The 23,850-nt window shown below is 33.3% G+C and overlaps 1 protein-coding gene across 4 annotated transcripts in view; it reads left to right on the top strand.

Annotated features, from left to right (window-relative positions):
* Positions 1 to 20,582, top strand: part of LOC145738652 (atrial natriuretic peptide-converting enzyme-like) — a 35,335-nt gene extending 14,753 nt beyond the window's left edge. For 2 of the 4 annotated variants that reach the window (XM_081993577.1, XM_081993575.1), the window contains exons 2-15: positions 1,516 to 1,625; positions 2,614 to 2,785; positions 4,247 to 4,963; positions 5,472 to 5,607; positions 5,660 to 5,995; positions 8,000 to 8,152; positions 10,406 to 10,621; positions 10,674 to 10,815; positions 11,128 to 11,291; positions 12,966 to 13,155; positions 13,212 to 13,365; positions 13,880 to 14,003; positions 15,592 to 15,740; positions 17,229 to 20,582. In XM_081993577.1, the coding sequence (XP_081849703.1) occupies positions 1,567 to 1,625; positions 2,614 to 2,785; positions 4,247 to 4,963; positions 5,472 to 5,607; positions 5,660 to 5,995; positions 8,000 to 8,152; positions 10,406 to 10,621; positions 10,674 to 10,815; positions 11,128 to 11,291; positions 12,966 to 13,155; positions 13,212 to 13,365; positions 13,880 to 14,003; positions 15,592 to 15,740; positions 17,229 to 17,432 (2,916 nt within the window). In that variant the 5' untranslated portion in view covers positions 1,516 to 1,566 and the 3' untranslated portion in view covers positions 17,433 to 20,582. Of the gene's footprint in view, positions 1 to 1,515; positions 1,626 to 2,613; positions 2,786 to 4,246; positions 4,964 to 5,471; positions 5,608 to 5,659; positions 5,996 to 7,999; positions 8,153 to 10,405; positions 10,622 to 10,673; positions 10,816 to 11,127; positions 11,292 to 12,965; positions 13,156 to 13,211; positions 13,366 to 13,879; positions 14,004 to 15,568; positions 15,741 to 17,228 lie in introns of all 4 variants that reach the window. The other 2 variants (XR_014180832.1, XM_081993578.1) reach the window with 2 other exon arrangements.
* The last annotated feature ends 3,268 nt before the right edge of the window (positions 20,583 to 23,850 follow it).

The following is a 23,850-nucleotide window of genomic DNA, read 5'->3' as shown; positions in this document are numbered from 1 at the left end:
AATATCATCCTTCCATAACTCCTCAAACTTTCGCCTGAAAAAAATTATTCGTCTGATTTAGGTAGCCGACGTCTGGCTATCTGGACTCCTCAGAACTAATAATTTTCCTTAATTGAAAATGAAACTGAAAACTAAACGTCTAACCTTTCTAGTTATTAAAGACTTCAGTCTCCTTAAAATAGTTCAATTTATTTCAGCGGGAATAATAGGGCTTATCACTTGATTGAATTATCTCAGACACTTAAGTCATTCTGGATGTAAGAAAAATGAAAGGGATAGACGTAGGAGCATTTGGAATATAATTACTGTCGTTGAGAAGGAGGAATCACCTGGAGGAGTTAGTTAATTGAAGTAGCGTTCCATGATGGTGGGTGATTAATTTTCTGGAACGTCTGAGAATCCCTAGAAATCTTTAGATACTTATTGGTTAAACATACAGTGTCAGAAAATCCCATCACAATATTAACCAGTTTCAAGAAAAACATTGAGTTATGTTAAGCATTCACAAACTGACGAAATCAAACAGTTTCAAGCAAAGTCTGATTGACATAAGTAAAATGTCTATAAAAAGTAAATAGTTTCAAACCAATTTCGTCTTTATTTACATCTAACATTTTTTACTGGTGGTAAGTCATCAAAAATAAATATTTTGCTCATTTTGACAATTACGGACCTGAAAATTGCTGGTAATTGAGTGCAGGACCGTAGTGGGTAAAAGCTCAACTTATTTCCACAAAAAAAAATTGCTTTACCTCAGAAATCATCACTTTTTAACACACAAACTAAATTTCACAATATTGAAACTTTTTTGAAATAAACCAGTTTAGTAGACATAAACTGTCTGGAATTGATAAAAAGATAATGACTAATATAATAAATTATGGTCTTTATGCCTTAATTCTGTCTGATGACTTTATTATCAATTTTTTCCATTAAAAGAGAAATCGAAACTTGTTAAAAACTTTGCGGGCTTCAAAGTAAATAATGATCTCGTTCGGAACGCAACAAATTCTAATTTTCTTAAATAAGTTTGCTGGTTTTTAGTAAATTTTAATTTTAATATTAGACCTCAATATTTATGGCTTGGCAGCCGTGAAATGAATGAAGATTCGAAGAGATATTTTAAAAAAGAAAAATATCGGTAAATTGTGTAGCTGTTTTAATTAAGGGTTTTAAACACCTGTTGCCTTAAATGCAGGTGTAAAATAGCTTTTTACTGGTTTTGCGGATGATTTTAAAGGGCGACAGTAATACTATCACTGTTACTACACTTGCTACTGTATTGATTTAGGGATCGTGATTAAACTAGAGCCATTAGGGAACGAATTCAATTCTAAATAAACAGGAATGGATTAGGAAAACATTTCCAAATTACATTTAACACGCGACAGTTCGTCAATTAGTTAGAATCAGCGATATGTTGACATTAGTCCCCTATTTGCGACTTCCAATTAGTCTTATTGGGCTGGGTAACCGGATTATTTTCTGACCAATCACGTAGAACGTTTGTTACAGACACAACAGCTTTTAAAAATCCTCGCCGACAATATAATGTAAAACAAGATAATGGTTGATCGACACAGAAACAGCTTTAGTCAAATTGAAGGTCCTCAAGGCTATAAAAGGTAAGTTAACTTTTAGATTTGTAAGATCGATTTTTCGAAGAACAGAAGTCATCAGTTCAGATAAAATCACACTGTTTTGCAGCGGAAAAGAAAGAAAATAAATAAAATCGTAGACGATACGAACACACCAATAAGGCTACGACCTTTGTTAGGTGTCGGGTAAAAAATCAATCATATTGTATTAAGGCAAAGGAAAACATTATTGAATCTGTTTGAGAGTTTTTGTTTAAAAGTAGTTACACACACACAAATTTAGTGGAGGCAGATCTAATCTGTGATTGTTAACATGCGGTTAAAATTAGTGGTTTATTATACATCATACGACGTAAACAACATTATTCTATTTGTGTTAGTTTCAGGAATAATTTAAGTATATCGCAGCATCCTCTAAGTCTCCCTACAGTAAAACGTCAAGCGCGAGATTTAATAAGGGATATACAATATTTATAACGTATATTAAGGTTGTCTACTATTAGGGAAGCGCGTATTTGAATTACCATGAAGCTGCTAAATTTTAATCAGTTTTCCTTGTTGTATTTTGATACATTAACTAATCGAGATTCCATTTAAACTCTTCATGTAAATTTGCAACAGGTTATTAAACCGCAATATCCAGCATTTTGAACAAATGGTTTATCAATATTGATTTTAAGCCAAATCGCAAAATTATTTAATATTATTATTATCGAGTCATTTGAAACAATATGTATTTAAATTGGAATTTTCTCCTACATCGTAACTTCAAATTGGGAACGAAGTAAAATAAATTTTGCTTCTCAGTGTCGACTAGAGTAATAAGAGACAAGTTCGTTAAAATGATCAGTCAGTGCATTGAAATTATGGCTCGGTTTATTGCAGGGATATCTTGTTTGAAATTGACGATTCTCCAGTGGCGCAGAAACTGAAGCTAAATTTACAATAGTAATGCCGATTGATAAACTTCACTGACATTACCATGAATTATCTACATAATTGGAATTTATTCCAGATGGAATATCATCTCGAACAACGAACAAACTCTAATCGATTTGTTGAACAAAGATTCTGAGGGTTTAGCAACATCCCTCAAATTAGCACCGGTCAATTCTAGTCACATATATGCTAGGCGACACTCTGCGCATGCGTGCACGGCTACCGAAGATCCCCGTTTTGATGCCCAGGTAAGTTTTTTGTCATCACGTTGATGTTGTATGAGTGGCTTACAAAATAAGCTCCTTAACGTATTATTTTCTTTTTCGAGGTTTTCGTAGGGATTTAAATCCTCGAAAAACCTAAGGAGCTTTTGTCACCTATTTATTTTCCATTTGGGCTAAACAAAATGCTTTTTTTCGCAAACTTATTATTGCCCTTAATACAACACCGTCTGATGAACTCACAATAAAAACATAATCCACTTTTTGATAAAGAAGCGTTTGAAAACGTGGAAGGTGGATGATTTATTTGTATGCAATATATGCTGTCAGAAGGGCTCCATGCCCTTGAATGGAACAAAGAATATTTCACTATGGGAACCCACAAACGCCTTTGTATCACCTTTAAATTTACAGTTTTCAACAAAGTGTAAAGTTAACTTCCTTGTTTCACTGTACAAGGAAAAGCATTTACAATAAAAAATCTAAATTATTGGAATAAAAGCTATTGTTTTTCATATTACTTTCACTCCCTTTGAAACGCCAGGAATCTGGAAGTTTTAATAATTTTCACTACCTTCAAGACTATTTACATATTTTGAAGCAAAAAGGTGGTGGTTTGTTATATACTTTTCTTTGTTCCTTTCAAGCCTGGATGCTTTCTTTATATCCGAATTTATTTTTCCAATCCAGGTTATTGCATGAAAGCTTTTATCCAATATAATCTATATCTATTTCGCTTTTCTTTAACTTTTCGTATTACATTAAATATCTTGGAAGGACGTTTTCACTTATATTTGATGTGATTAAGTGGTTCTTGTACTAACATTATAATGATATTTTAGTACACCTAAAAGGTTTTTTACCTTTTTTTTTTAGGAAAAAGAGTAATGTATAATATTAATAGCTGTTACACTGGTGGCTTAGTAACAAAATTGACAGATCTTTTTTAAGGCGTTTCTTTGGAGTAACTATTTTAGCACGAAAATTATTATACTACTATATCATACAAAGCTTCAATTGTTGCAAAAAATAGCATTTTTTTTGTGCATGTAACATGAAGTTACCATTTGACTAAAGCAAAACATTTAAAGATAATCTATTATAACCTGTTGAGCTGACCCCCAGATACAGTGGAATTTTAGCTCAGGACCTTTTATTGGGCAAATAAATTTGGCCGAAAGTCAGAAAGTGTCTTGGTAACAACTTGGATATTTACATAGCGCGGTCTGAATTGTCCCGGATAGTTTCTAAACGGTTTAGCAGTTACATACGACGATTACCCGACCTTTGATTGCTTTTAGCATAAGACACAATGTCGTATATTAAATCTGGAGGAATGTAAATTCCTCCTTGTTCAGTACATATTGAATCGAAAGAAGGGGTTTTGCATTATCAGATCAAATGACTTACTAACACTGCGAATAATTAAGAACATTTTTATTCATGAGACCTTTGGGGAAAGTGAAACGTAATTGAAATTGTTTTCAGGTACAGCAGTCTCAACCCCCTCCAATACCCCTCCGACCTCCTCCTGTTCCTAAACGAAGTTTTGTTCCTCCTCCCACGCCCCCTACACCGCCCATACCTCAACATAGTCCTCCTTTAAATCCCAACGTGCGTAGAAAGTCGCCCTTACCACCTCCATTACCGCCCACACCTAAATCAAGAGCACCCCCTTTCAATCAGTTGCTTCCAAATCAAAAACCTGGACTGCAAGACGTGAAGGAACACATTAAAGAACATTCTCGAAAACCTGAAATTAATCAGAATTTATCTCAGCAACCATCGGTTACTAGCCCAACAAACTTTCCATTTGATAATGTGAAGGATTTAAAAAAGACTAATGTCACTACTGTTAATAAACAAGATGGCAAACCTCCTACACCTAGCAGGATGTGTAAACCTAACACAGGAAAAATCTCAATGAGGCAAGACTCAGGAATATCTTCGGACAGTATGAGCCAAAATTCTTCGCCTAGTTACACCTCTAAGGGTATGGAAACTCCACTACTACCTCCTAAAAATCCATTTGCAAAAATTCAAAATGGTAGTGTAATGACTAAACCTTTGATAAAAGATTTTACCAAAATGTCATCATTAAAAGTTGATGAGCTTAATGGAATTACAAAAAGTGTTTCCACTCCTGCAGGATTGCAGACTGTAGTTAGGTTTCATAATGGATCTAACATGTCTGTTCATCATAAGGTGAGTAGCAAAAATTAAATTTGGGTTTTGAATTCTTAGGGCAGCATAAAAGCGTTTTCTTGTAGCTAGAGGTATAAAAGAAGGCACGCGTTGAGCGTGAAAAAAAATAACCATAAAAAAGATTAATGAATTAAATATATAAAAGAAAAATGTCGTTATTAATTTTTAAGAGCTGTAGGAAAAATTCGGACGATAAGAGCAATTAAATCGTGTCTCTTCGCTAGGAAAACAAAGACTTGAGGCCCATCTTAGTGTTTACTTCCCTGGAAGCTCCGTAAACTGACAGAATTAATATACATGAGCCTCAATTTTCGTTTAGAGATTCATATTCTAAAAGCTTCTCCTTTGAATTTTAAAGACGAAAACAAAATCCATCATTGAGGAATTACGCTTTAAAAGCGGTAGTGCGTAGCGCTTCGATTTATATTCGTATATGTATAGTATAGTGCAGCATTAGGAAATCCACATGAAGAATTAATAGGAATGATTAATGTATTTGATATTTTAGATCTTGAAGGAATCTCGTAGGCCTTCCGAAAGTTACCACAACCATCGCTTTTTTTTGAAATTCAGGTTTATTCAACTAACGATCAATGCAATTGCTTTATTTGCAATTGCGTCCGGTATGACTATATATTTCAAAGGTTGGTTGATATTTCTTTTAATGTTCTTACTCTCTGATATTTGTACTTCCAGCATACCCATCAAATGTCAAAATAGTGAACAAGACAATAAATGTAACAGCTTTACCAATAATAATAGAAAAACAGAGCGACAATCCTGCACCTGGAGTTTGCCTCCCAGTTATTGTCAAATTTTGCATAGACCACGATCTTCCTTACAACTACACAGTTTACCCCAACTACGTAGGCCATTTTGGTCAACTCGATGCCCAGCAGGATTTAGAAATGTATGATGCAGTGGCTGACGTTCGATGTTACGAGTTAGCCGCTCTATTTCTCTGTACTATATTTGTGCCAAAATGTGGACCTGAGGGCAAACTCGTTCGGCCCTGTAGAGGCATGTGTCTGGGTAAGATACTAATCCAGAGAATGTTTATGCAGGTGATGATTTGTTTGCCAAACCCGCTTTAATTTTCCTACATTTGGTTCAGTCGGAATAAGCAAATTGACCTCCAGAATTTTGTTTCGGTTGCCAGTAAACAACTTTAATTTATTCAGTTACACGTGTTATAAATAAAAAATGTAGTAATTGGTTAATAGTCCAAACACAAATTGAATTTCCGTTTCCAATTTCAGTTTGACTTCATTGAACACTTACTCTAATATGCCTATATTAAATAAGTTGCAGTTATTTTGCGTGCTTATCAGATTGTTTCACATAAACCTATAAAATATTAAAAATTGCTTTTGGTTAGAACAACATTTTTTAGTTAGGTACTTTGTAAAAGTATTGCAGGACTTGAATTAATATCAAGTTTTATCCTTGATACTTGCTAAAATAAATGCTAAGAAACAAAGACGCATTTTCGATCACCTTTTTCCATATTTATCTTTTTGCTATGGGGACCTACTACTTTTTTCTATGCGGACTGTCTTTATTGACAGTTTTGCCCCTAACCTAACATTTAATTATCCCTAACCTAATCTAGCTTAACCACTATTTTTGTATTCTAAGATTATCAATCATATTCACCCTACGTGTATAATATTGTATTTTTTCTTCTATTATTATGTTGACTAGTCTGGTCCAGGTCGTACTCATGTGATTAAAAATAATTTAAATACATTTTCTTAGATTCTCAGAGAAAATTAAATTTTGTAAAAATGTTACCATTTAATAAATCACTCTGTATCAACTAGCCATTTCGAACTTTACTTAAGTATCTGGATTTGCAATTTTTAAAAATATTATTTGTTAAGTACTAACCAGTAAATATGAATGAATACAGTTTTTAAACTACTTAAGTTTGGCTTGAAATCAAGTCAAGTTAAGCTACTACAAATTAAGAGACTAGAGACTTATTTGCAATTAAAAGTTTGTGAAAATTTATTTTTAAAAGAACTTTAGAACACCCTATACATTTTTGAGACGTTGAGTTACAACCATTAATCACACAACACACTGAATCAAGCCGTTCAACTTAAACACCTTTTTGACTGTTTTTATGCACTAACAGATAATATCATAAAGTGTGAAAGGCACGAACTTAAATGAAACAAAAGCGAAAAAATAAAACAAACGTGTTATCCGACTTTTTGAAGCGAATATTCAAAGTGGAAAATTGATCGCTTTCGTACACGTTCAGTTATATTGTCAATAAAACTGAAAATATCCGAAACAACTAGTTTCCCATTATAGACTGATTTTCGAATATTAGTTTCGTGGATTTAATGCGTTTATCCACAGTTAATATTGGAATATCCTCCAGTTGTGAATAATAGGAAATTTTCCGTCGGGGTGAAATTTAAACTTGAATAAAGTTTCACTCAATTTGAGATTTCACTATAAAGTTTGTTTTTTTTTTTGGGACGTTTATTGTCCCCATTTAAATTTTTATTATCAGTAAATGTTTCCTTCTGTCTAAGTAAACAGTGAGGCATGAAGAAATAAACGGTAAGAAATTCCTGTCCCAAATCGTTCTCGAAATCCAATTATAAGAATCCCGTAAAATCTACATTACCCGTCGAAAAAATTATCGTTTGAGCTGGCTCCGAAACGTGAGGCGTAAATAAAGGTAATAATTCGTAATTATTGAAATTATTCTCGAAACCCCGTAGGTATTATCCTTTACTTCTATCGTTCCCAGTCGGGTTTCTCAGCAAACCTTTCTAAAAGCAGCTCTAATCCAGACGACAAAATTAATGATTTTCGCTGTGGCTAAGGTCACTATCACGGACACTTAGCTGGGCTACCCTCAAAACCGGATCTCCCCGATATTAACCTACAATTTTGGCATCCTGTTGCTCTCTGCATAAACATCCTCTAATTTACTAATTTAGTAAATTTATACAAAACATAGAATTTGTATAGTTTTCCACAAATCGTATATCAGTAAATCCTGTTCTGTTTCAGAAACAAAACGACGTTGTGGATTTTTCCTCGACGTTTTCGGATTGACGTTGCCAAAATATTTGGAATGCGATTTATTCCCTGAATCTCCCGATCCTAACGTTTGCATCGGTCAAGCAGAAGCTAAAGCAGTAAAATCTCGCGAATCTAAGCCAAGTAAGTGGATGTTTCATCTTAGCGTTGTTGTTATTAGAATTTATCGATTGAAGAGATGAAAATGCCTTAAATAAATTCCTTTTAATATAAGTTCCTCGTGGAATGCACTAACTTCCATCTGCAGGTCTATATTCACAGTCTATAGGGTAAATGCCCTGAGTTAAATTTAATTAAAATGCTAGTTATTCTTGTCTACAAATAGACTGGTTTGCGTAATCCTCAAGATTGAAACTAAGTCTCTAACTATATCAGAAACACAAACAAGATTTTTTTGGTACCTCAAGGAAACATGATTGCTGAAGAAAAATGAATTTAATCCCTGACATTTATCACGGTGTAAATTTCGTTTCGCAACTAATTACTAAGGCCTAAGGAAGGGTCTTTCCCCATTTTAATCTTGTTTAGAACCTTTCGATATAAAAACCTTCATTTAAAGTTTTCGGCAAGTTTTTGTGTAACTTGGATTTTCCAAGCGAAGCGTTTCGGTTTCTCCATATTGACCTTTTAGGTTTTTAAAGTAAAAACGTAAAGACTGTTCAATTGTAAATCCAAATAAAAGAAAATAATGTTAAGTGGAAGTAACTTTAACAATTTACACAATAATCTTTCTAAAAGCTGACTTTCCCTTCGCGACAGTTTAATTTAGCGTGGACGCCCGCATTTTTAAATGGAAATCCGCCACTCTCAATGTTTCTCTGGCGGTATTTAAATTTCATTTATGAATGTACCAAAAGATAATTAACGATAACAAATGAAAGAGGATCTTATTAAATGTCAGTTTAAATTATCTTCTGGTGAGTCGGATTTTATAATCGAATTGTAATATAGCCACTTTATTTAATGGACAGCTACATAAAACATTAGGACGTGTTTTTAGGTGGCGGTATTGTTAAAGATTATGCTCTGTTTTGCTCTATGCCATAAAACTGCTCTACCTTGGACGTATTTTCTACAGTTAATACGAGAATGTCGTATATTTCTTTGAGACCTAGAAGTAAATTATTATTCTCGATGCGTTCTCCATCACTTGCTGATGTATATCACGATCTAGCGTACTAGAGCATACATTAGAGACAAGCCCAAACTGTCTCCTGCAAATTTATTTTTGTGCTTATAGATTTCAAGTTCAACTAAATTGATTATACCCTCGTTTATTTTACTTTTCTAGCGTAACTAGGTCTGGATTGAATGAGTAAACTAGTGGCTAATTGTTCCAGTTACTCAGATGTAGGAATTATTCATTCAAGTGCAATTTTGTAATTTTTTTTTTTACTCCAGAATGCCCTGCACAGCAACAAACGTAATTGTGTTTTTCAATTGCAACATCTCGAAATGTTGTATTATTTTTTGCTTATTAAATTTTTAAATCCTTTTTGTACGACTTGTATAATTTTGAGTGTTTACAGAACCTGTTTTGAAGGCGGGAAGGATTAGTTCCTATCTAGTTTCTGGTTGCTAGGGCTAACAAACCGGGAAGTAAATACCTGCTGTACTTACCGTTCAGCTAAATGGGAAATAACATACAGGATTAAAGGGAATTTGTTAGAATATTTTCATTTTATTTAATAAGTAGGATGATTTTGTTGAAGTCGTACAAAAAATATTGCAAGCATCACGAACAGTAGTAGCTTACTGTTTTTGATACTTAATATACCTACTATTGAAGTGCCTTTTATGAGCGTTTACAGCACCTGTTTTGAAGGCGGGAAGGATTAGTTCCTGTTTTGCTTCTGGTTGCTAGGGCTAACAAACCGGGAAGTAAATACCTGCTGTACTTACCGTTCAGCTAAACGGAAAATAACATACAGGATTACAGAGAATTTGTTAGAATATTTTCATTTCACGAACAGTAATAACTGTTCTTGATACTTAATACCTACTATTGAAATGCTTTTTAAGCCCCAAAAAATGCATGTTTATACTAACTAAAACTCCATTTAGGCTTACTTAAAATGTATTCTAATGAGCTCTTTTGGCTATTGTGCGTACAGACAGAAAAATGTTCATTACATATTTACGAGGAATTTTAATAACTGTGCCATAGAAGGCCGGATATGCCATTGATTTTTGGCTGTTTATTGTCCCACAACGTGGAAGAAAACCAACCGAGATTCGACAGAATAGATTTATTAATCCATATAAGCTGTCAAATATTTTACACAGGATTTATAAATTGTACAGAAACAATTCATGTCAGCAAATTTGCTTGCCATTGTTGTTGATTTATTGGGAAAACAAAGACTTTTATTACAGTCTGTCCGAATGGATTCCAATGCGATTTTAGACGTTGTATCCCTAAAGATTGGCAATGTGACGGACATATAGACTGTAAAGATCAATCAGATGAACTAAACTGTACCAAATGCGGGACCGGAATGGTTCATTGTGGCTATGACAAATGCATTAATCAAGAGCACATGTGCGATGGAAAAGTAGATTGTCCGTGGGGCCAAGACGAAAGAAACTGCCGTAAGTATTCTCATGGGAAATCTGAAAGCAATTTTTGAAAAATCCTTTTTAGTTCGATTAAGCGAAAGAAATGGAGACGAGGGTAGAGGCATACTGGAAGTATTTAGGCCCGATCAAGAACAATGGGTTCCAGCTTGCATTTCGCAATGGGACAAACATCAGTCTAGCTATATGTGTTTCCTTCTGGGATACGCGTAAGTACTTTATTATCCTTATCTTTTCTACCCCTATAACTGACTACAAGGAATTTCTAAACAACCCTGACTATTTACGTGCCACCTAGAGTAAAACGGAAATTGAGTCTGTTGGCTATAACGTAATGGAGCATTATTGATATCCATTTAAAATAAATCACTTCAAACTGCCCTTTGGGTTCAAATCTAAATTACACATGACACGGTACATGTTTATTTATCTGTTTTAGTTTGCTATAAGGTTACAATTGCATAAACTCTCGATAATAACGCTAAGGCCAATTAATTAACAAACGGTTTTTTATTTTGCAGCCACACAAACTATAGCCAAATTGTGAAAAGCGTCGATACTAAATCGGCTGAATATGTAGGGGAATCTCGATATCCACAAAAAAGGCATTTTAATATGATTAGAGCTTTTGCTTCTTGCAATGGGACTAGTTATCCCACTGTGGACTTGCGTTGCACTGAATACAGTAAGTATATTTTTATATTTACGCATTTTTTTCGGGAGAATAGCCCTTCAATTTATTACCAGCATTATACATTTTTAGATTTGTCAAGGTGCTAGTTAGTTTAGACATACTGAAATCGAGAAAAAGCTTAGATAGAGACAAACTTGTTTTCCCATGATAACCTTTTTTAATTACTAATCAAATAATAACTAAAACATGCATTAAAAAAAAAAATTTACTAACTGTTTCCACTAACTATTTATTCTGCCTTTACATAACCATTACAAAGTAAATGTATAAAAGGTTGTTCTGTAAAGTGGTGTTTACGTGTCTTCCCTAAGTGCTATAAAGTAAAAAAACTGATCCGAACAATCAAGGTATAAAAGTTGTTGACATTTTTCGTGGCTCCAATTAGGTGGAAGTTCATCCTCACGGTAACAATGTTTTGTAAATATTTCCGATTTCAAAAACTTGCGAAACCCAGAAACTAACTGAAGAATCGGTGAAAAGTTTGATGGCTCCAGGCGATTTACGGCGGGAACGGAGAGACAGGTTTTTTTAAAAAATACCGGATTTCTGTGAAATATTACATATTCGAAAGCTGATAGGAAAGTGAGTATATGTTTTGATGGAATGCTAATAAAGTTGATGAAAATTCTTATAACCAAGAAAATATGCCGTACATGAAAGAGTCGTTTCTTAGTCTCTCGCGAGGAATTTGATGTTGGATTAATTTGATTATATTAAAAGCTTCTTTAAATAATTAACGCTTGGGGCCCGCAAATTTAAGTGTTATAAAGGAGGTATTAGCGAAAGGTGCCTCGTTAATTGTCTGAAGGTGGTGGTTAAACGACAAAATTCGCTCCCTCAATTATTTTATACGGCTCGGATTTATTAGGAAAATAGCCGAGGACTATTTTCGATCGGTTAATCTTCCTTAAAACTTTACACAATAAATCGATGTCATTAATTTTGGTCTTAAAATCGTTTGTTCCAGACAAGTGAATTAAATATTAATATATCTCGACCCAGGTGTAAAAGCTTTATTTCCCTGTTAGTCAATTAGGATTTTAAACTTGACACAGGGCGATTCAAATTGGCGGTTGATTTATTTCCATCTCCAAAAAATGTTTTTTGTTTCAATCTTTATGGATTTAGTGTTTTGATTTAGGTCAAAGATGCTGATATGTAGTGGTAACTATTTAAATTAAAAATAGAAACAAATAACAGTTAATCCTAATGGTAAATCCACATATGCAGCAGAGTGTGTATAGATTTTGATTGGTCAAAAAAAGCAGCAGTGATGTGATTGACGCAAATATTGCTCATGTGGACTTAATGATTAACCACTTATTTTTAAACTAACAAACAATGAATAAAATGTAGAAAAACTCAACGTTTTAGCCAAAGTAAAATAATATCTAATTTTGTAAATATTACAATCAGACTTAAATTTTTAGAGTGAAATTCATTAGAAAAAAAACAGGAATCCCTTTGGGAACAATTAATTACAGTAACACTAAAAGGTATTAAAGTTTGCAAAGTTTAAATTTGATATGGGAGATCAAAGTTTTGTCTGTAGAACGCCATTATTCGAGTCGTTTTCCCGGTAAGCCCATCAAATCCAATTTAATTTCACAGTCGGTAAAAAATCCGTCCATTTCTCACTTGTCAGCTGGCGTCATTATTTTTCAGTCTGCGGAAAGGCCCGTAAAAGCTACGCCGAAAGGAAGAGAACTCCCAGAATAGTTGGAGGAGTTCCATCTAAACCTGGAGACTGGCCCTTCTTGGCCGCCCTTTTGGGGGGGCCTGAGGAAGTTTTTTATTGCGCCGGGGTTCTTATTGCGGATCAGTGGGTGCTCACGGCATCCCACTGTGTCGGAAAGTAAGATATCAAACGGTCGTCGTATCCCGCAGAGTTGTGAAACTGTATTTTTATAGTCACTCAGACATAAATGGGTGGACTATACAACTTGGGATTACTAGAAGGCACGCGCATTCCTTTTACGGACAGAAAATGAAAGTTAAACGTGTAGTTCCCCATCCACAGTATAACATGGGGCACACACACGATAATGACGTCGCCTTGTTTCAAGTAAGTGCCGTTTTTCTCGGAGAAAAGACCGAGAAAATATCTGCTTATCTAGGTTTGTGTAAGCAGGTCTCGTCAAATTCAAAAGTATGTTTTCAGGTGGTCTACTCTGAAGAGTGATGGATTACACTTTCGAAGTTTTCTCTTACGCTTCGATTAAACTTTTTTCCAGTATTTTTTTATACATGCAATATGTTGGTTGAGTTTCGACAACATAATAGTCTTCCGAGATACAAAAACTTACTATTCCGGAAACCGAATACACACAGGTTTTTCTACAATTGCTCCCAAACTTAAAACCTATTTTTCAACCTTTCAAAATAGAATTTGTCGCGAAAACTTCGAAAGTGCGGAAAATTATGAAAGTTTCCAGCACCGACCCGTTCTTGGAAAAATCGGGGGGAATTTTTTTTTGTCCAACCGCTGTTTACTTATTTATCTCCATAGCACCTTATATGTTATATGAAAAGGTTTCGAGTGAGCGCAACACTTAAAACTACTTGACTTTCCTTCGCAGCTTGCCAGTAGAGTTACTTTTCACGAACATCTCTTACCCGTGTGTCTTCCCAGTCCAAATAGAGAACTTGAACCTGGCACAACATGCACTGTTATTGGATGGGGAAAGAAGGACGAGTATGGAAGTAAGTGTAACGTTTCAGTTTGTTTATAAACATTTTAGTAATTATGTTTTTTATATATTTAAGAGAAACAACAAAAAAAATTTTTATTTTTGCACTCATGTGTGACAGATATCCGGTTATGACAACTTTAATTTATTCGCTAATCTTTGAAACAAACGGCAAATCGGTGCTTAGATGACAAATTCCAATAGTAATGTTTAATAGACACACACAAATCACTTATTGGATCTCATCGAACTATTTACGAACCTAGATATACATACAGCTAGAACAACCAAAAAACTAATCACAAACTTACTAACGTCTGTACCAAGACACACTTCAACAGACTTTTCTCTTCATTTTCATTTGCCTTTGTTCTTCATTTTCTTCCTGAAACGTAAACTAACTGGAGGCGTTTCATTTTGTGCAATTGACTGACTATTCATATGTCGGATCAACCCTATCTTGATTTCCATAGGTGGAAAGACAAAGGGTGCTATCAAACAAAACACATGTTTGAATGCGAAACGATCCCGTTTTCAGGTTTTAAAGGGATCATTTGGAAAACCTTGGAATAAAAATGTTTGTTTGATCGCTCGGCAATCGGGAACAAAATTGAGGCGAATACTGGAAGGCGTAAATGAGAAAATTAAGAAGACTTTTCGTGAAATGTCAAAAAGGGGATTACCTATGAGGTAAAAGTTATTTTCTCGTCTCCTAAACCCCCGGAGCAATTAAATTTAAAAGAGAAGAGGATTGAGCGCAAATAACAAAAGTTATATAATAGGAAACTGTGCGACTTTATTTATCGGTGCCTAATGTGTCTTTTGACTTCCTAGGGCGGAATAAGTTGACTTCTTTACGGTAAAATTTAAAAGATTTTTTATTAAAGCTGTCGCTTTGGGTTTTCCGTTTCAATTGCCGTTCTATATGAACCGGGTATTGATTTCGTTCTTAGCGCTTACAGTTTTTTGAATATAGGTCATTCGTAGATAATCCCCTAATTATGGTCTAAATAATTAACAGCGGAATCCTCAATCAAACGTTACATTCATGCATCGTATTAAAGTATAAACCACTGAATAAGAAGGATATACATTATTTATGTATCGTCAATAGATACTTGTGAATACATTTAAAATTTAAAGTTGAAAGCAAGTCAAGATCTAAGCTATCGCTTTTTCTGGGAAAGAAAACAAAACATTTTTATCGACAGACAAATATAAAAGACACGTCAATTTCTCTAGAACGAATTCCTTCTCCCCACGTTCTTACACGGTCAAGCAATATTTCATATACTTGTCACACGTAAACCTGCCCTACAGAAAGCATAACAATAAGGCGAAAAACTACTTCTCGTCGAGACTATGGTAGCCTTTAATTAATTTCGCTCAGCCCTATACACCCGGGGTTGTTAATAATGTTAGCTAAAACGCTTTATTGTGGAAATTCCTGACCATCTTTAGATATCTCATTCCCCATTTCCGCGTAAAACCACAACGCTTAACTACAATTTACGCCCAGGAATAATAAGCCGGAAAAAAGCGAATTAATGTTAAATTAGGGTATAAATTTTTCTAAAGAGTCCAGTTCCTGCACCTTTCAGCTTCAGAATACGAACCGGAGATTAACGAAGTTGAAGTCCCAATTGTGGATCGCGATGTATGCAATATGTGGCTCACTCAACGCGGGATGAACGTGACCGATGGAATGATTTGTGCTGGATACAAGGAAGGAGGCAAAGATGCTTGTCAGGTAAATGTTTGTTTAGCTCTTTATCAATTTTAATTATCCCGTTTAGGTAGAAGTTAGTGCGTACTGTTTTTTAAAATAAACAGTGATGGTTTGGTTAAGACACTTATGCATACTGACTGAGGAACAAAATAATATTCCGCCTACATGTTGCAAATTTGATAATTCTTGATCTCAATCAATGTGTACAATGTGTCGATATATTATTTTCTTTTTCTCAAAGCTAGGTGTATATAAGCAAGAAATTTCTGTCTTGACAGTATTTTTTCTGAAATATACTGTTTCTATGCAACGGTCACTAAGATACACAGTTATATAACCTTCTAAGGAAAAGTATAATTCTAGAGTAAATGTCAGTTTTCTTGCCAATTTCCATCAGTGATAATTAACTCGTACTTACTTAACATTAAATCATTTTTTCGTTTAATTAATAAAGCTGACTTCTAATAATAAAAAAATCCAGTGCTTTATTTAATTATGTGATAATTAATAAAAGATCACAAAAAAGACTTTTTTCCTTTAATCATGAACTGGAGTACGTAAAGATACTATAAGCTTGTTGAGACTACTTATTTTGTTATCATGTTTTATTAAGAACCATCTTTTAGTATTTTCTGCAAAAGTTTAGTTTTGACATAATATTTTCTACTGAAAACTAAAAGGAGGATTTGGATTTTTCTCTGATGTTTCTGTTTAATAACTAGACTGACTTTTTATCCGGTAGAGTTTTAAAAGTTTACAAAGCTAAACTTTATCGAAACAAAGTCGAGACAACTTTTAATTTTTGTTATTGCAAGAATAATGAAAAAAACATTATTAAAATCAATAGTGAATAATACGACAAGTTCTAATTATATTACATAACTAATTCAGTATGCATGAATGTTCTTCTATAAAACATAAACTTAGTCAAAACAGTACGTTTCTTCAAGCAAGTTACAAAACCACAACAAAAAGAATTAAATTCAATCAAGACTTGAAAACCGTCAGTAAACAATAACTCTCTTGTTTTTCTTCCTGCTGAAAAATTAAGTGGTAACAGCTCTTAAAAATTGTGCGGACTCCCGCAGTTAGTTCCAAGGGTGAAACCCGTTTCGGTTTGAAAAAGGAGAGAAACTCTATTTAAATTGTTTTTCGTAAAGCTCCACTTAAAAGCAATGCTGAGAAAATCAGCCTAAAGGCCAATAGTCAAAAACTGTCTGGTTTTTTTCTTTAAAATGCTTTAAATTAAATAGCTGTAAATGGTAGTTTTTTTTAGTTTTATAATTGCAGACTATCCAAAAAGTATAATGCACTACAGGTTAATTTCCGAGTGAAAGAGCTTTTGCTGACATTAAACCTTCGGTTAAACTTGGAGTTGACTTTACTAAAGTTTACCGAGCGGCTGGCGTTCTCATTAATCTATAACGGACTGTTGGAGATACTTCATTAATGTAGAAAGTATCTTCGAATAAACAGATGAAATAAAGAGAGAATTTATTTTCGATATAGGGAGATTCGGGAGGACCTTTACTGTGTAGACAGCATGACGACCCGGAACGATGGTTTGTTGGAGGGATTGTCAGTTGGGGTATTAAATGCGCTCACCCTCATTTACCGGGAGTATATGCTTATGTTCCAAAATATATTCCATGGATTGAAGAACAACTGAAGCTACATTCAAAAGAAAATAATACGATTAATTGGAATAAGTGAAAACGAAACGACGACAATAAAGTTAAGAAGAATGATTGGTACAAATTATACAAGCAAAATGGTTTTCTATGACTTTTACAACAGCACGATTTTCTCACTCATATGAAAGACGAGAAGCGTTTTTATTGATATACTGTGGTTTCCTTATTGATATCTTTATATACATACAAACACTAGATGATCATTATATTAGATTAATAGATGTTTTAAAGTAGTTGAAACCGACTCGAAGACAAAAGCTTTTTCTGTGCTTCACAGTTCACAAGGATTAATAAACGTCATAATTATTAGGTGTTATACCGCCAGAATATTCAGGCTACGCACAATATTGTAGTTTGACCCCTAAATAGTGATATCTTATGACAATTTATTGGTGTTCCAGCGGACCGCTATCAATGTGATCTGTTTTATACCATTTTAGTATACACCGTTGCGAAAAATCCCTCAGGGGCTGTTGTAATACACAAAGCATATTGCCTAAACCTTTAACACTTTATATTCACACGGTCAATAAAATTATCTCTATGCAGTGTAATACCTACAGACTATAAAAACGATATTTTTACTGTAATAAAACTCAATAGGTATATATGCATGTTAATCCGTTATTCGACTACCACTCAATTGGTCAAGAGGGATTTTTCTATTATTTTTAGGACCTTTGGATATCCGGCAAATCGGATATTGCAAAATGAATTTTATTATCCGGAAAATATTAAACGTTTGGAACATGTCCACTTATCACTAACGGATAACCAAAGCTTCTAAATTGCTTTACAAGAAGCATTTTATACCTTCTAGATGAAAGCAAAATAGTTTTCTATAGAATTTATTAACAGTGTTACTTACTGAATGTTAAGTCTTATAATAGCAGTAAAACTGTTGCTTTTACGTATACAGGGCCAGTGCAATAGTGGATTGGAACAGTGGAACTATTTTAATTGAAATACATTAATAAAAATAATAATTCGGCTGAGAAGTAAAATTATCAAACGGAAAATTATTACGGAATACTTTTATTGGAAAAACACATTGGATTTTATAAAACTTTAAAAACACAAATACCAGTTTGTAAACTGTTCACTTTTGAAATATTTTATCCACTATTGTACTGAGCTGTATATTAGATGTACTAGACAATAAAGTCTCTATACCTACCTAGTACACGTGCTATTCTCTGCTATAGCCTAACCTTTACTTGCAAGTTAGGAAACTAGCACGTGATAGGACTAACCTTACCGTCAAATTGCGTAACTATTGTTTAAACACAATTGTATAATTAACAACGTTAGTTTTGTACAGGGTGTTTCGTCTATTATCAAATCAAAAAAGAAGGATTTCTATATGTATGTGCGTAAGTGCATGTTATTTAAACGAAATAGTTATAGAGGAAGCATTTACTGAAGAAAAACATATTTTTACTATAAAATTAAGTAATATTATTGTCCACTGAAGTGGTGAAATAATTAATTTATAAAGTGAAACAATCATGAACAGATTAACTGTCTTTTTATATTTAACTATCTAATAAATGTTTGTTGGGATTATACCGTCACGCTGCAAACACATATCGTTAGATGAAGAATGGCATTACATATTGATTTTATAGAAATTCGCTATCAAAAATGTTCTGCTCAAGTAATATAATACGATGTACAACAAGCCTTAGAAATCATATCTCGACATGAAATATTTCCGTAAGATTACGGCATTTCATAAGTTGAAAAAAAAATACTGTCTCACTGTAAAATTGAAGAGAATGTATGTGCCTGAAGCGAGAAAAGAAATTTTATCTGGTTAAGGTTATTAAAATTTATTCAGACGTGACAATAATTAGGAGATGACAATAATCGATTGTTGAATCCCAACAAGTCGTTATTTACATTTTTAAGAGAAAGTCCCACATGGTTTTCGCTCTTTAAAGTGATATCGAATTTTTTCGACAATACATTTTAGACAATGACAATATCTATTTAGGTGACGGTGTTTTAGAAAATTTTTGTCATGTGGGCTACCTCCTTGTCAACGACAATAATATTATAACTCTAATTGTTTAGTTGTTAAAACCTCATTTACTATGGTACATTATAACTGAATGTATCCAATTTTATCTCCATTGCCAGTCGTATTAGAAATATATTCCAGAATTAACTTATCTAGAAATGCATACCTCTACTATAATAGTTAGTCAACTACCTTTTTACGTGCCTTACAAAGCAGATTTCCTTGCAAATAAAAAAGTCAACTATAGATTGATAATCTAAATGGTGGTTTATTACTCTCACCTACCTATAGAATGAAGTTCATAAAACTCAAAAGTAAGTCAATTATTTCCTCTCAAATTAGGAAACTTGCTCAACTTTCTTCCTTTTTATCTAATACTAATACGCCTGGCCAATGGTGAATATATTATTATATTAAAACTAAATGTTGAAATATTGAATGTATTATTAGAGGATATTATACACATAGAATATATCTAGATAGATATACTATTTATAATGCAAAATGCAGAATAGGTGTTGGTGGCTAACAAGAGTTACTCGAAATGTTTCTTGTAGCTAGTTGGCTAATTTGTCCTAGAATTTCGCTATTGTTAACAAAAACTATATTTTTTTGGCAAAGTATTTTTCCATCTAGGCACTCAAGGCTTTAGCAAGCGAATCATAGTCTTTCCTTGCCAGAGTCTGTATATTAAATAAAATATATGTGACAGAAATCTTTATATAATTTCCATATATCTTAGAAAAACTATACTATGTGTTCCTCATGGCTTTGGCTGAATATAGATAAATGTGATGTCTATAACAATATTAAACTTGCTATGTGCTTCCAGATTTAAAAAAACATTCTATTTCTTTTTTGCTAATGCTAAGAAAAATCTGTAATTCATTCACATCTGTAAAACAGGTTTGGCTGTACCATTAAGTATATGCAAACTGTTACAAAATCTGCCAACTCTATTTCGGCTTGACAGCCGCTATTCAGTAAAAAGGATTTCCAAATCCAAAGCTCAGGATCCAATGTGAGGCGCCTGATATTCGATTTGGAGATGGCACTTTTTGATACACGTCATTGTGCTGTATTTTCCTGTGTTAAGCTATATGTAGATTAAAGAAAATCAAACTAATTAAAAAGTGCACCAAATAACGTTGTTTTAATTTTGTCCTTATTCCACGACGTCAAATAGAATTTAAGTTAATATTATGAGAAGTTGACAATGAAATACAGACAGTTATTTAATTGTCTTCAAAGTTAAATACCACTATTTAATAAAAATGTGTTTAAAGCTGTATACATTTTGACTGCAAAATTAGTTGAATTGAAGGTGGTAATTAATCATGAGGAGAAAATTTGGCACCTAAAGCAAAACTAGTAATTCTAGTCTGCAAGGTGAAGGAAAACCTACCAATTTAAATAAAATTCAATAAATACAGCTACTCCATCTACACTAACAGGTAAAATACCCAAGAACAATTATCGATCACTAACCACCATGATTCAAATTTCCCTCAAAGCTCAACAGATGGAACATCATGATAGTTCTAAAGCTACAATTTTTCAATAACCGCCCTTGGAAGCTTCAAGGGCAGACCTTCAACATCCAAATTTACTTATTTTTAACATAATGACGTAAACGCGGTTGCTACATGTCTAAATAGGGATTTCTATATTTATAGTCTGCCGCATCTTCCTCAGTGTGAAGTCACTCTAATGAGGCTGGAAGCTGGAAGGCTTGGAAATTAAGCGGTTTTCCGATGGCTGGAAAAATTAAATTTTTAGAAACCTTTGTGAAGTTTTGTTGATGATGTGAAATTTAGCTTGGTTAATTTGACAGCGTTTGTAAAAAGAAATTTCTTGATAATTAGAATTTTTCCAGCTCTTTCGACAATAAGTGGGAAAATTCAGTGGAAGGATCTGTTGTGGGAAGATAAAATTGTTATTTTGAAAATTAGTGAAAAAAAAATTAAATTTCAACAAACTTAGTTTAGTTACTTAGGCTGAAAAGCAATTGTGGCTGAGTTGTACAAGAGTGTCAAAAAATCTAATAAATTTAGGGAGAGTTTTAAAGTTAGGCATTACCAAGGACAATTTTGGTAAAAAATGTGATTTCTAAAATTCCATTAAAAACAAAATCAACGAACAACCTGCTGCTCCCAGTCATTAGTAATGAAATACTAAAAATTCAAATAAGTAAAAAATACTTTGCAAATATATGAACTTCACGGTTTTGTTTTTAACTTTTTTTATTGTTTTCCTTGATTAAATTTTTGGAAAAGACGATATAAGTTGCTCAATTACCTTCCCACAACCCTGCAAAACTCAAATGCGTATTTTTACCCAAAGAACCTAATGATTTGAATCTGCTTTACAATAATATGTTTTCATGTATTATTAATAAATTGTAATGTTTCTTGATGAAAATAAAGATTATTCATATATATACAAATCTTACGATTTACGAAATATTTAATATCAACGTAGAGTTAATATATCTGTCAAGTACTACTTGGCAGACTACTCTATCATATATCGGCAAAATTATTAATAATTAAATTGAGCATCTAATATGGTGGGCATATATTAACTGGAATAGTTTATTGCAAATTTCAGAATATGAATAATTGATTAGGTATAATGGCTGACAGGAAAATAATAAAACAGATTAGAATTAATTGGATTCTCAACGAAGTTGGGCCAGAAAAGTCGTCATCCAACACGAGCCAATTAATATTGAAGGTGAGAGTACAAATTAGTAATTTGGCGGTTGTGACAACGTCAACAATTTAAATAATGCTGGAAAAAAGTCGTAATAAGCAGCATTCCACAGTCATACTACAAATGTTTTAATAAAAAAAAAAACTAAAGCCATTTTGATAAAATTTCAAGTAAAACTATATCTAATACATCACTGACACCGGAGAATGGATTTTTTTCATAGACTTTGTTTTATTATTGGTATTTCCATTAACTTTATCACTTTATCGTGTTGTGTGTGCTTATAGTTCTAATTGCCGTATCAGAAGTTCACATCGATAAGAAACAGAACCGTAACCACTTCAGTATTATTGAAAAATAATAATTATTTGTCGGGAACACGGGGTTGATGTTTTCATTAATTTCTGATATTATTGACAATGCCAGTATGTATAGATGTTATAATTCCAACTGAACTTCTTCTGAAAAATGAGCATGAAAAGAGTTCAGACATTTTTAACATTTTCTACATAGTTACATTTAATCTCAAAATCTAGGAATTTCCTGCAGGGAATGTTGCACCTTGACTGGTCTTTCAGTAAAAGAATCTTTTCTTAAAAATAAGTGCATGTGCCGGTATTTCTATATCGCACAACATATCTCATATATGCTTTATTGACAATAAAGTTCACCTTTGTCTATGTTGCCGAGAAATTCCTCTTTAAATTTGCTGTGATTTAACAAATTAGCAGCTTCATATTGCATCCCAAGCAAATTTCACAGAAATTGATCAAACCAAATTTGATTTCACGAATATGTTTAGCTTCCTTAATTTGATGAAACCAAATATATGCTTTAGTACACTCGATAGTGTTATTGTCGCGCATATTATCCCGAACTTTCAGAGTTTGTCATAAAACAGAACAATTCATAAAAGTGTAAAATGCACTTTTCAGTCGTATTGTTTATAGCTGAAGAATTTGCCAGAAAAGGATAAACATAATACAATCCGATGGATGCACCACCTGTTAGAAGCATTGATTGAAGTTGGGGGAGGACGTTTCAATGAGTTAAGAGGGGATAAGAGGGGAATGCAACGAGCTGGCGGGTCGGTCGGACGAAGAGGGGGATGATGGGGGTGGATCGTAATGAGAGGGAGAACATAATATAGATACAGGTAGGAGATTTAAAATTGACGGTTTTTAATGCGAAATTATTACATGAATTTCAATAACGTCAAACAAGAAAAAAGGTTTTAAAGCGAACTTAAAAATAAACTACTAAATAATATTTTTTAAAAACAAAGCTGCAGATTGACAATTACCTCTTTGAATTCCACTTTTTTCAATTAAATATATAACTGTTGTCATCTTTAATGTTTTTCCTTTGAAATTAACAGTAGTCTAATTTTCTGTGTGTTTTTTGAACTGTAATGGTTAGACTAGATGACGTATGGATTAATTAGTGCAGATTTATAATGAGTTTCAGCATTATTTTCACTCACAAAGCCCTAAAGGGCTACACAAATGTATGCAGTTATCGGTCAGGTGAGTTTCCAATTTACAAATCTATTTCATTTGGCATCAAAATGGCTTCATCCATCCTATTTGTCTCTTACAATTATCTATAGAATTTGCATGCACTGTAAATGAGAGAGTATGAATAGAACAATAGGAAATCCCGGTTTTATTACCTTTTGAAGAAAAAATCATAGATTGAA

The sequence above is a fragment of the Ips typographus genome, linkage group LG16 (assembly GCF_016097725.1).
Source record: "Ips typographus isolate SLU linkage group LG16, UJ_Ityp_2.0, whole genome shotgun sequence".
Classification (NCBI taxonomy): domain Eukaryota; kingdom Metazoa; phylum Arthropoda; class Insecta; order Coleoptera; family Curculionidae; genus Ips; species Ips typographus.
This window is presented reverse-complemented; position numbering and strand designations above follow the sequence as displayed.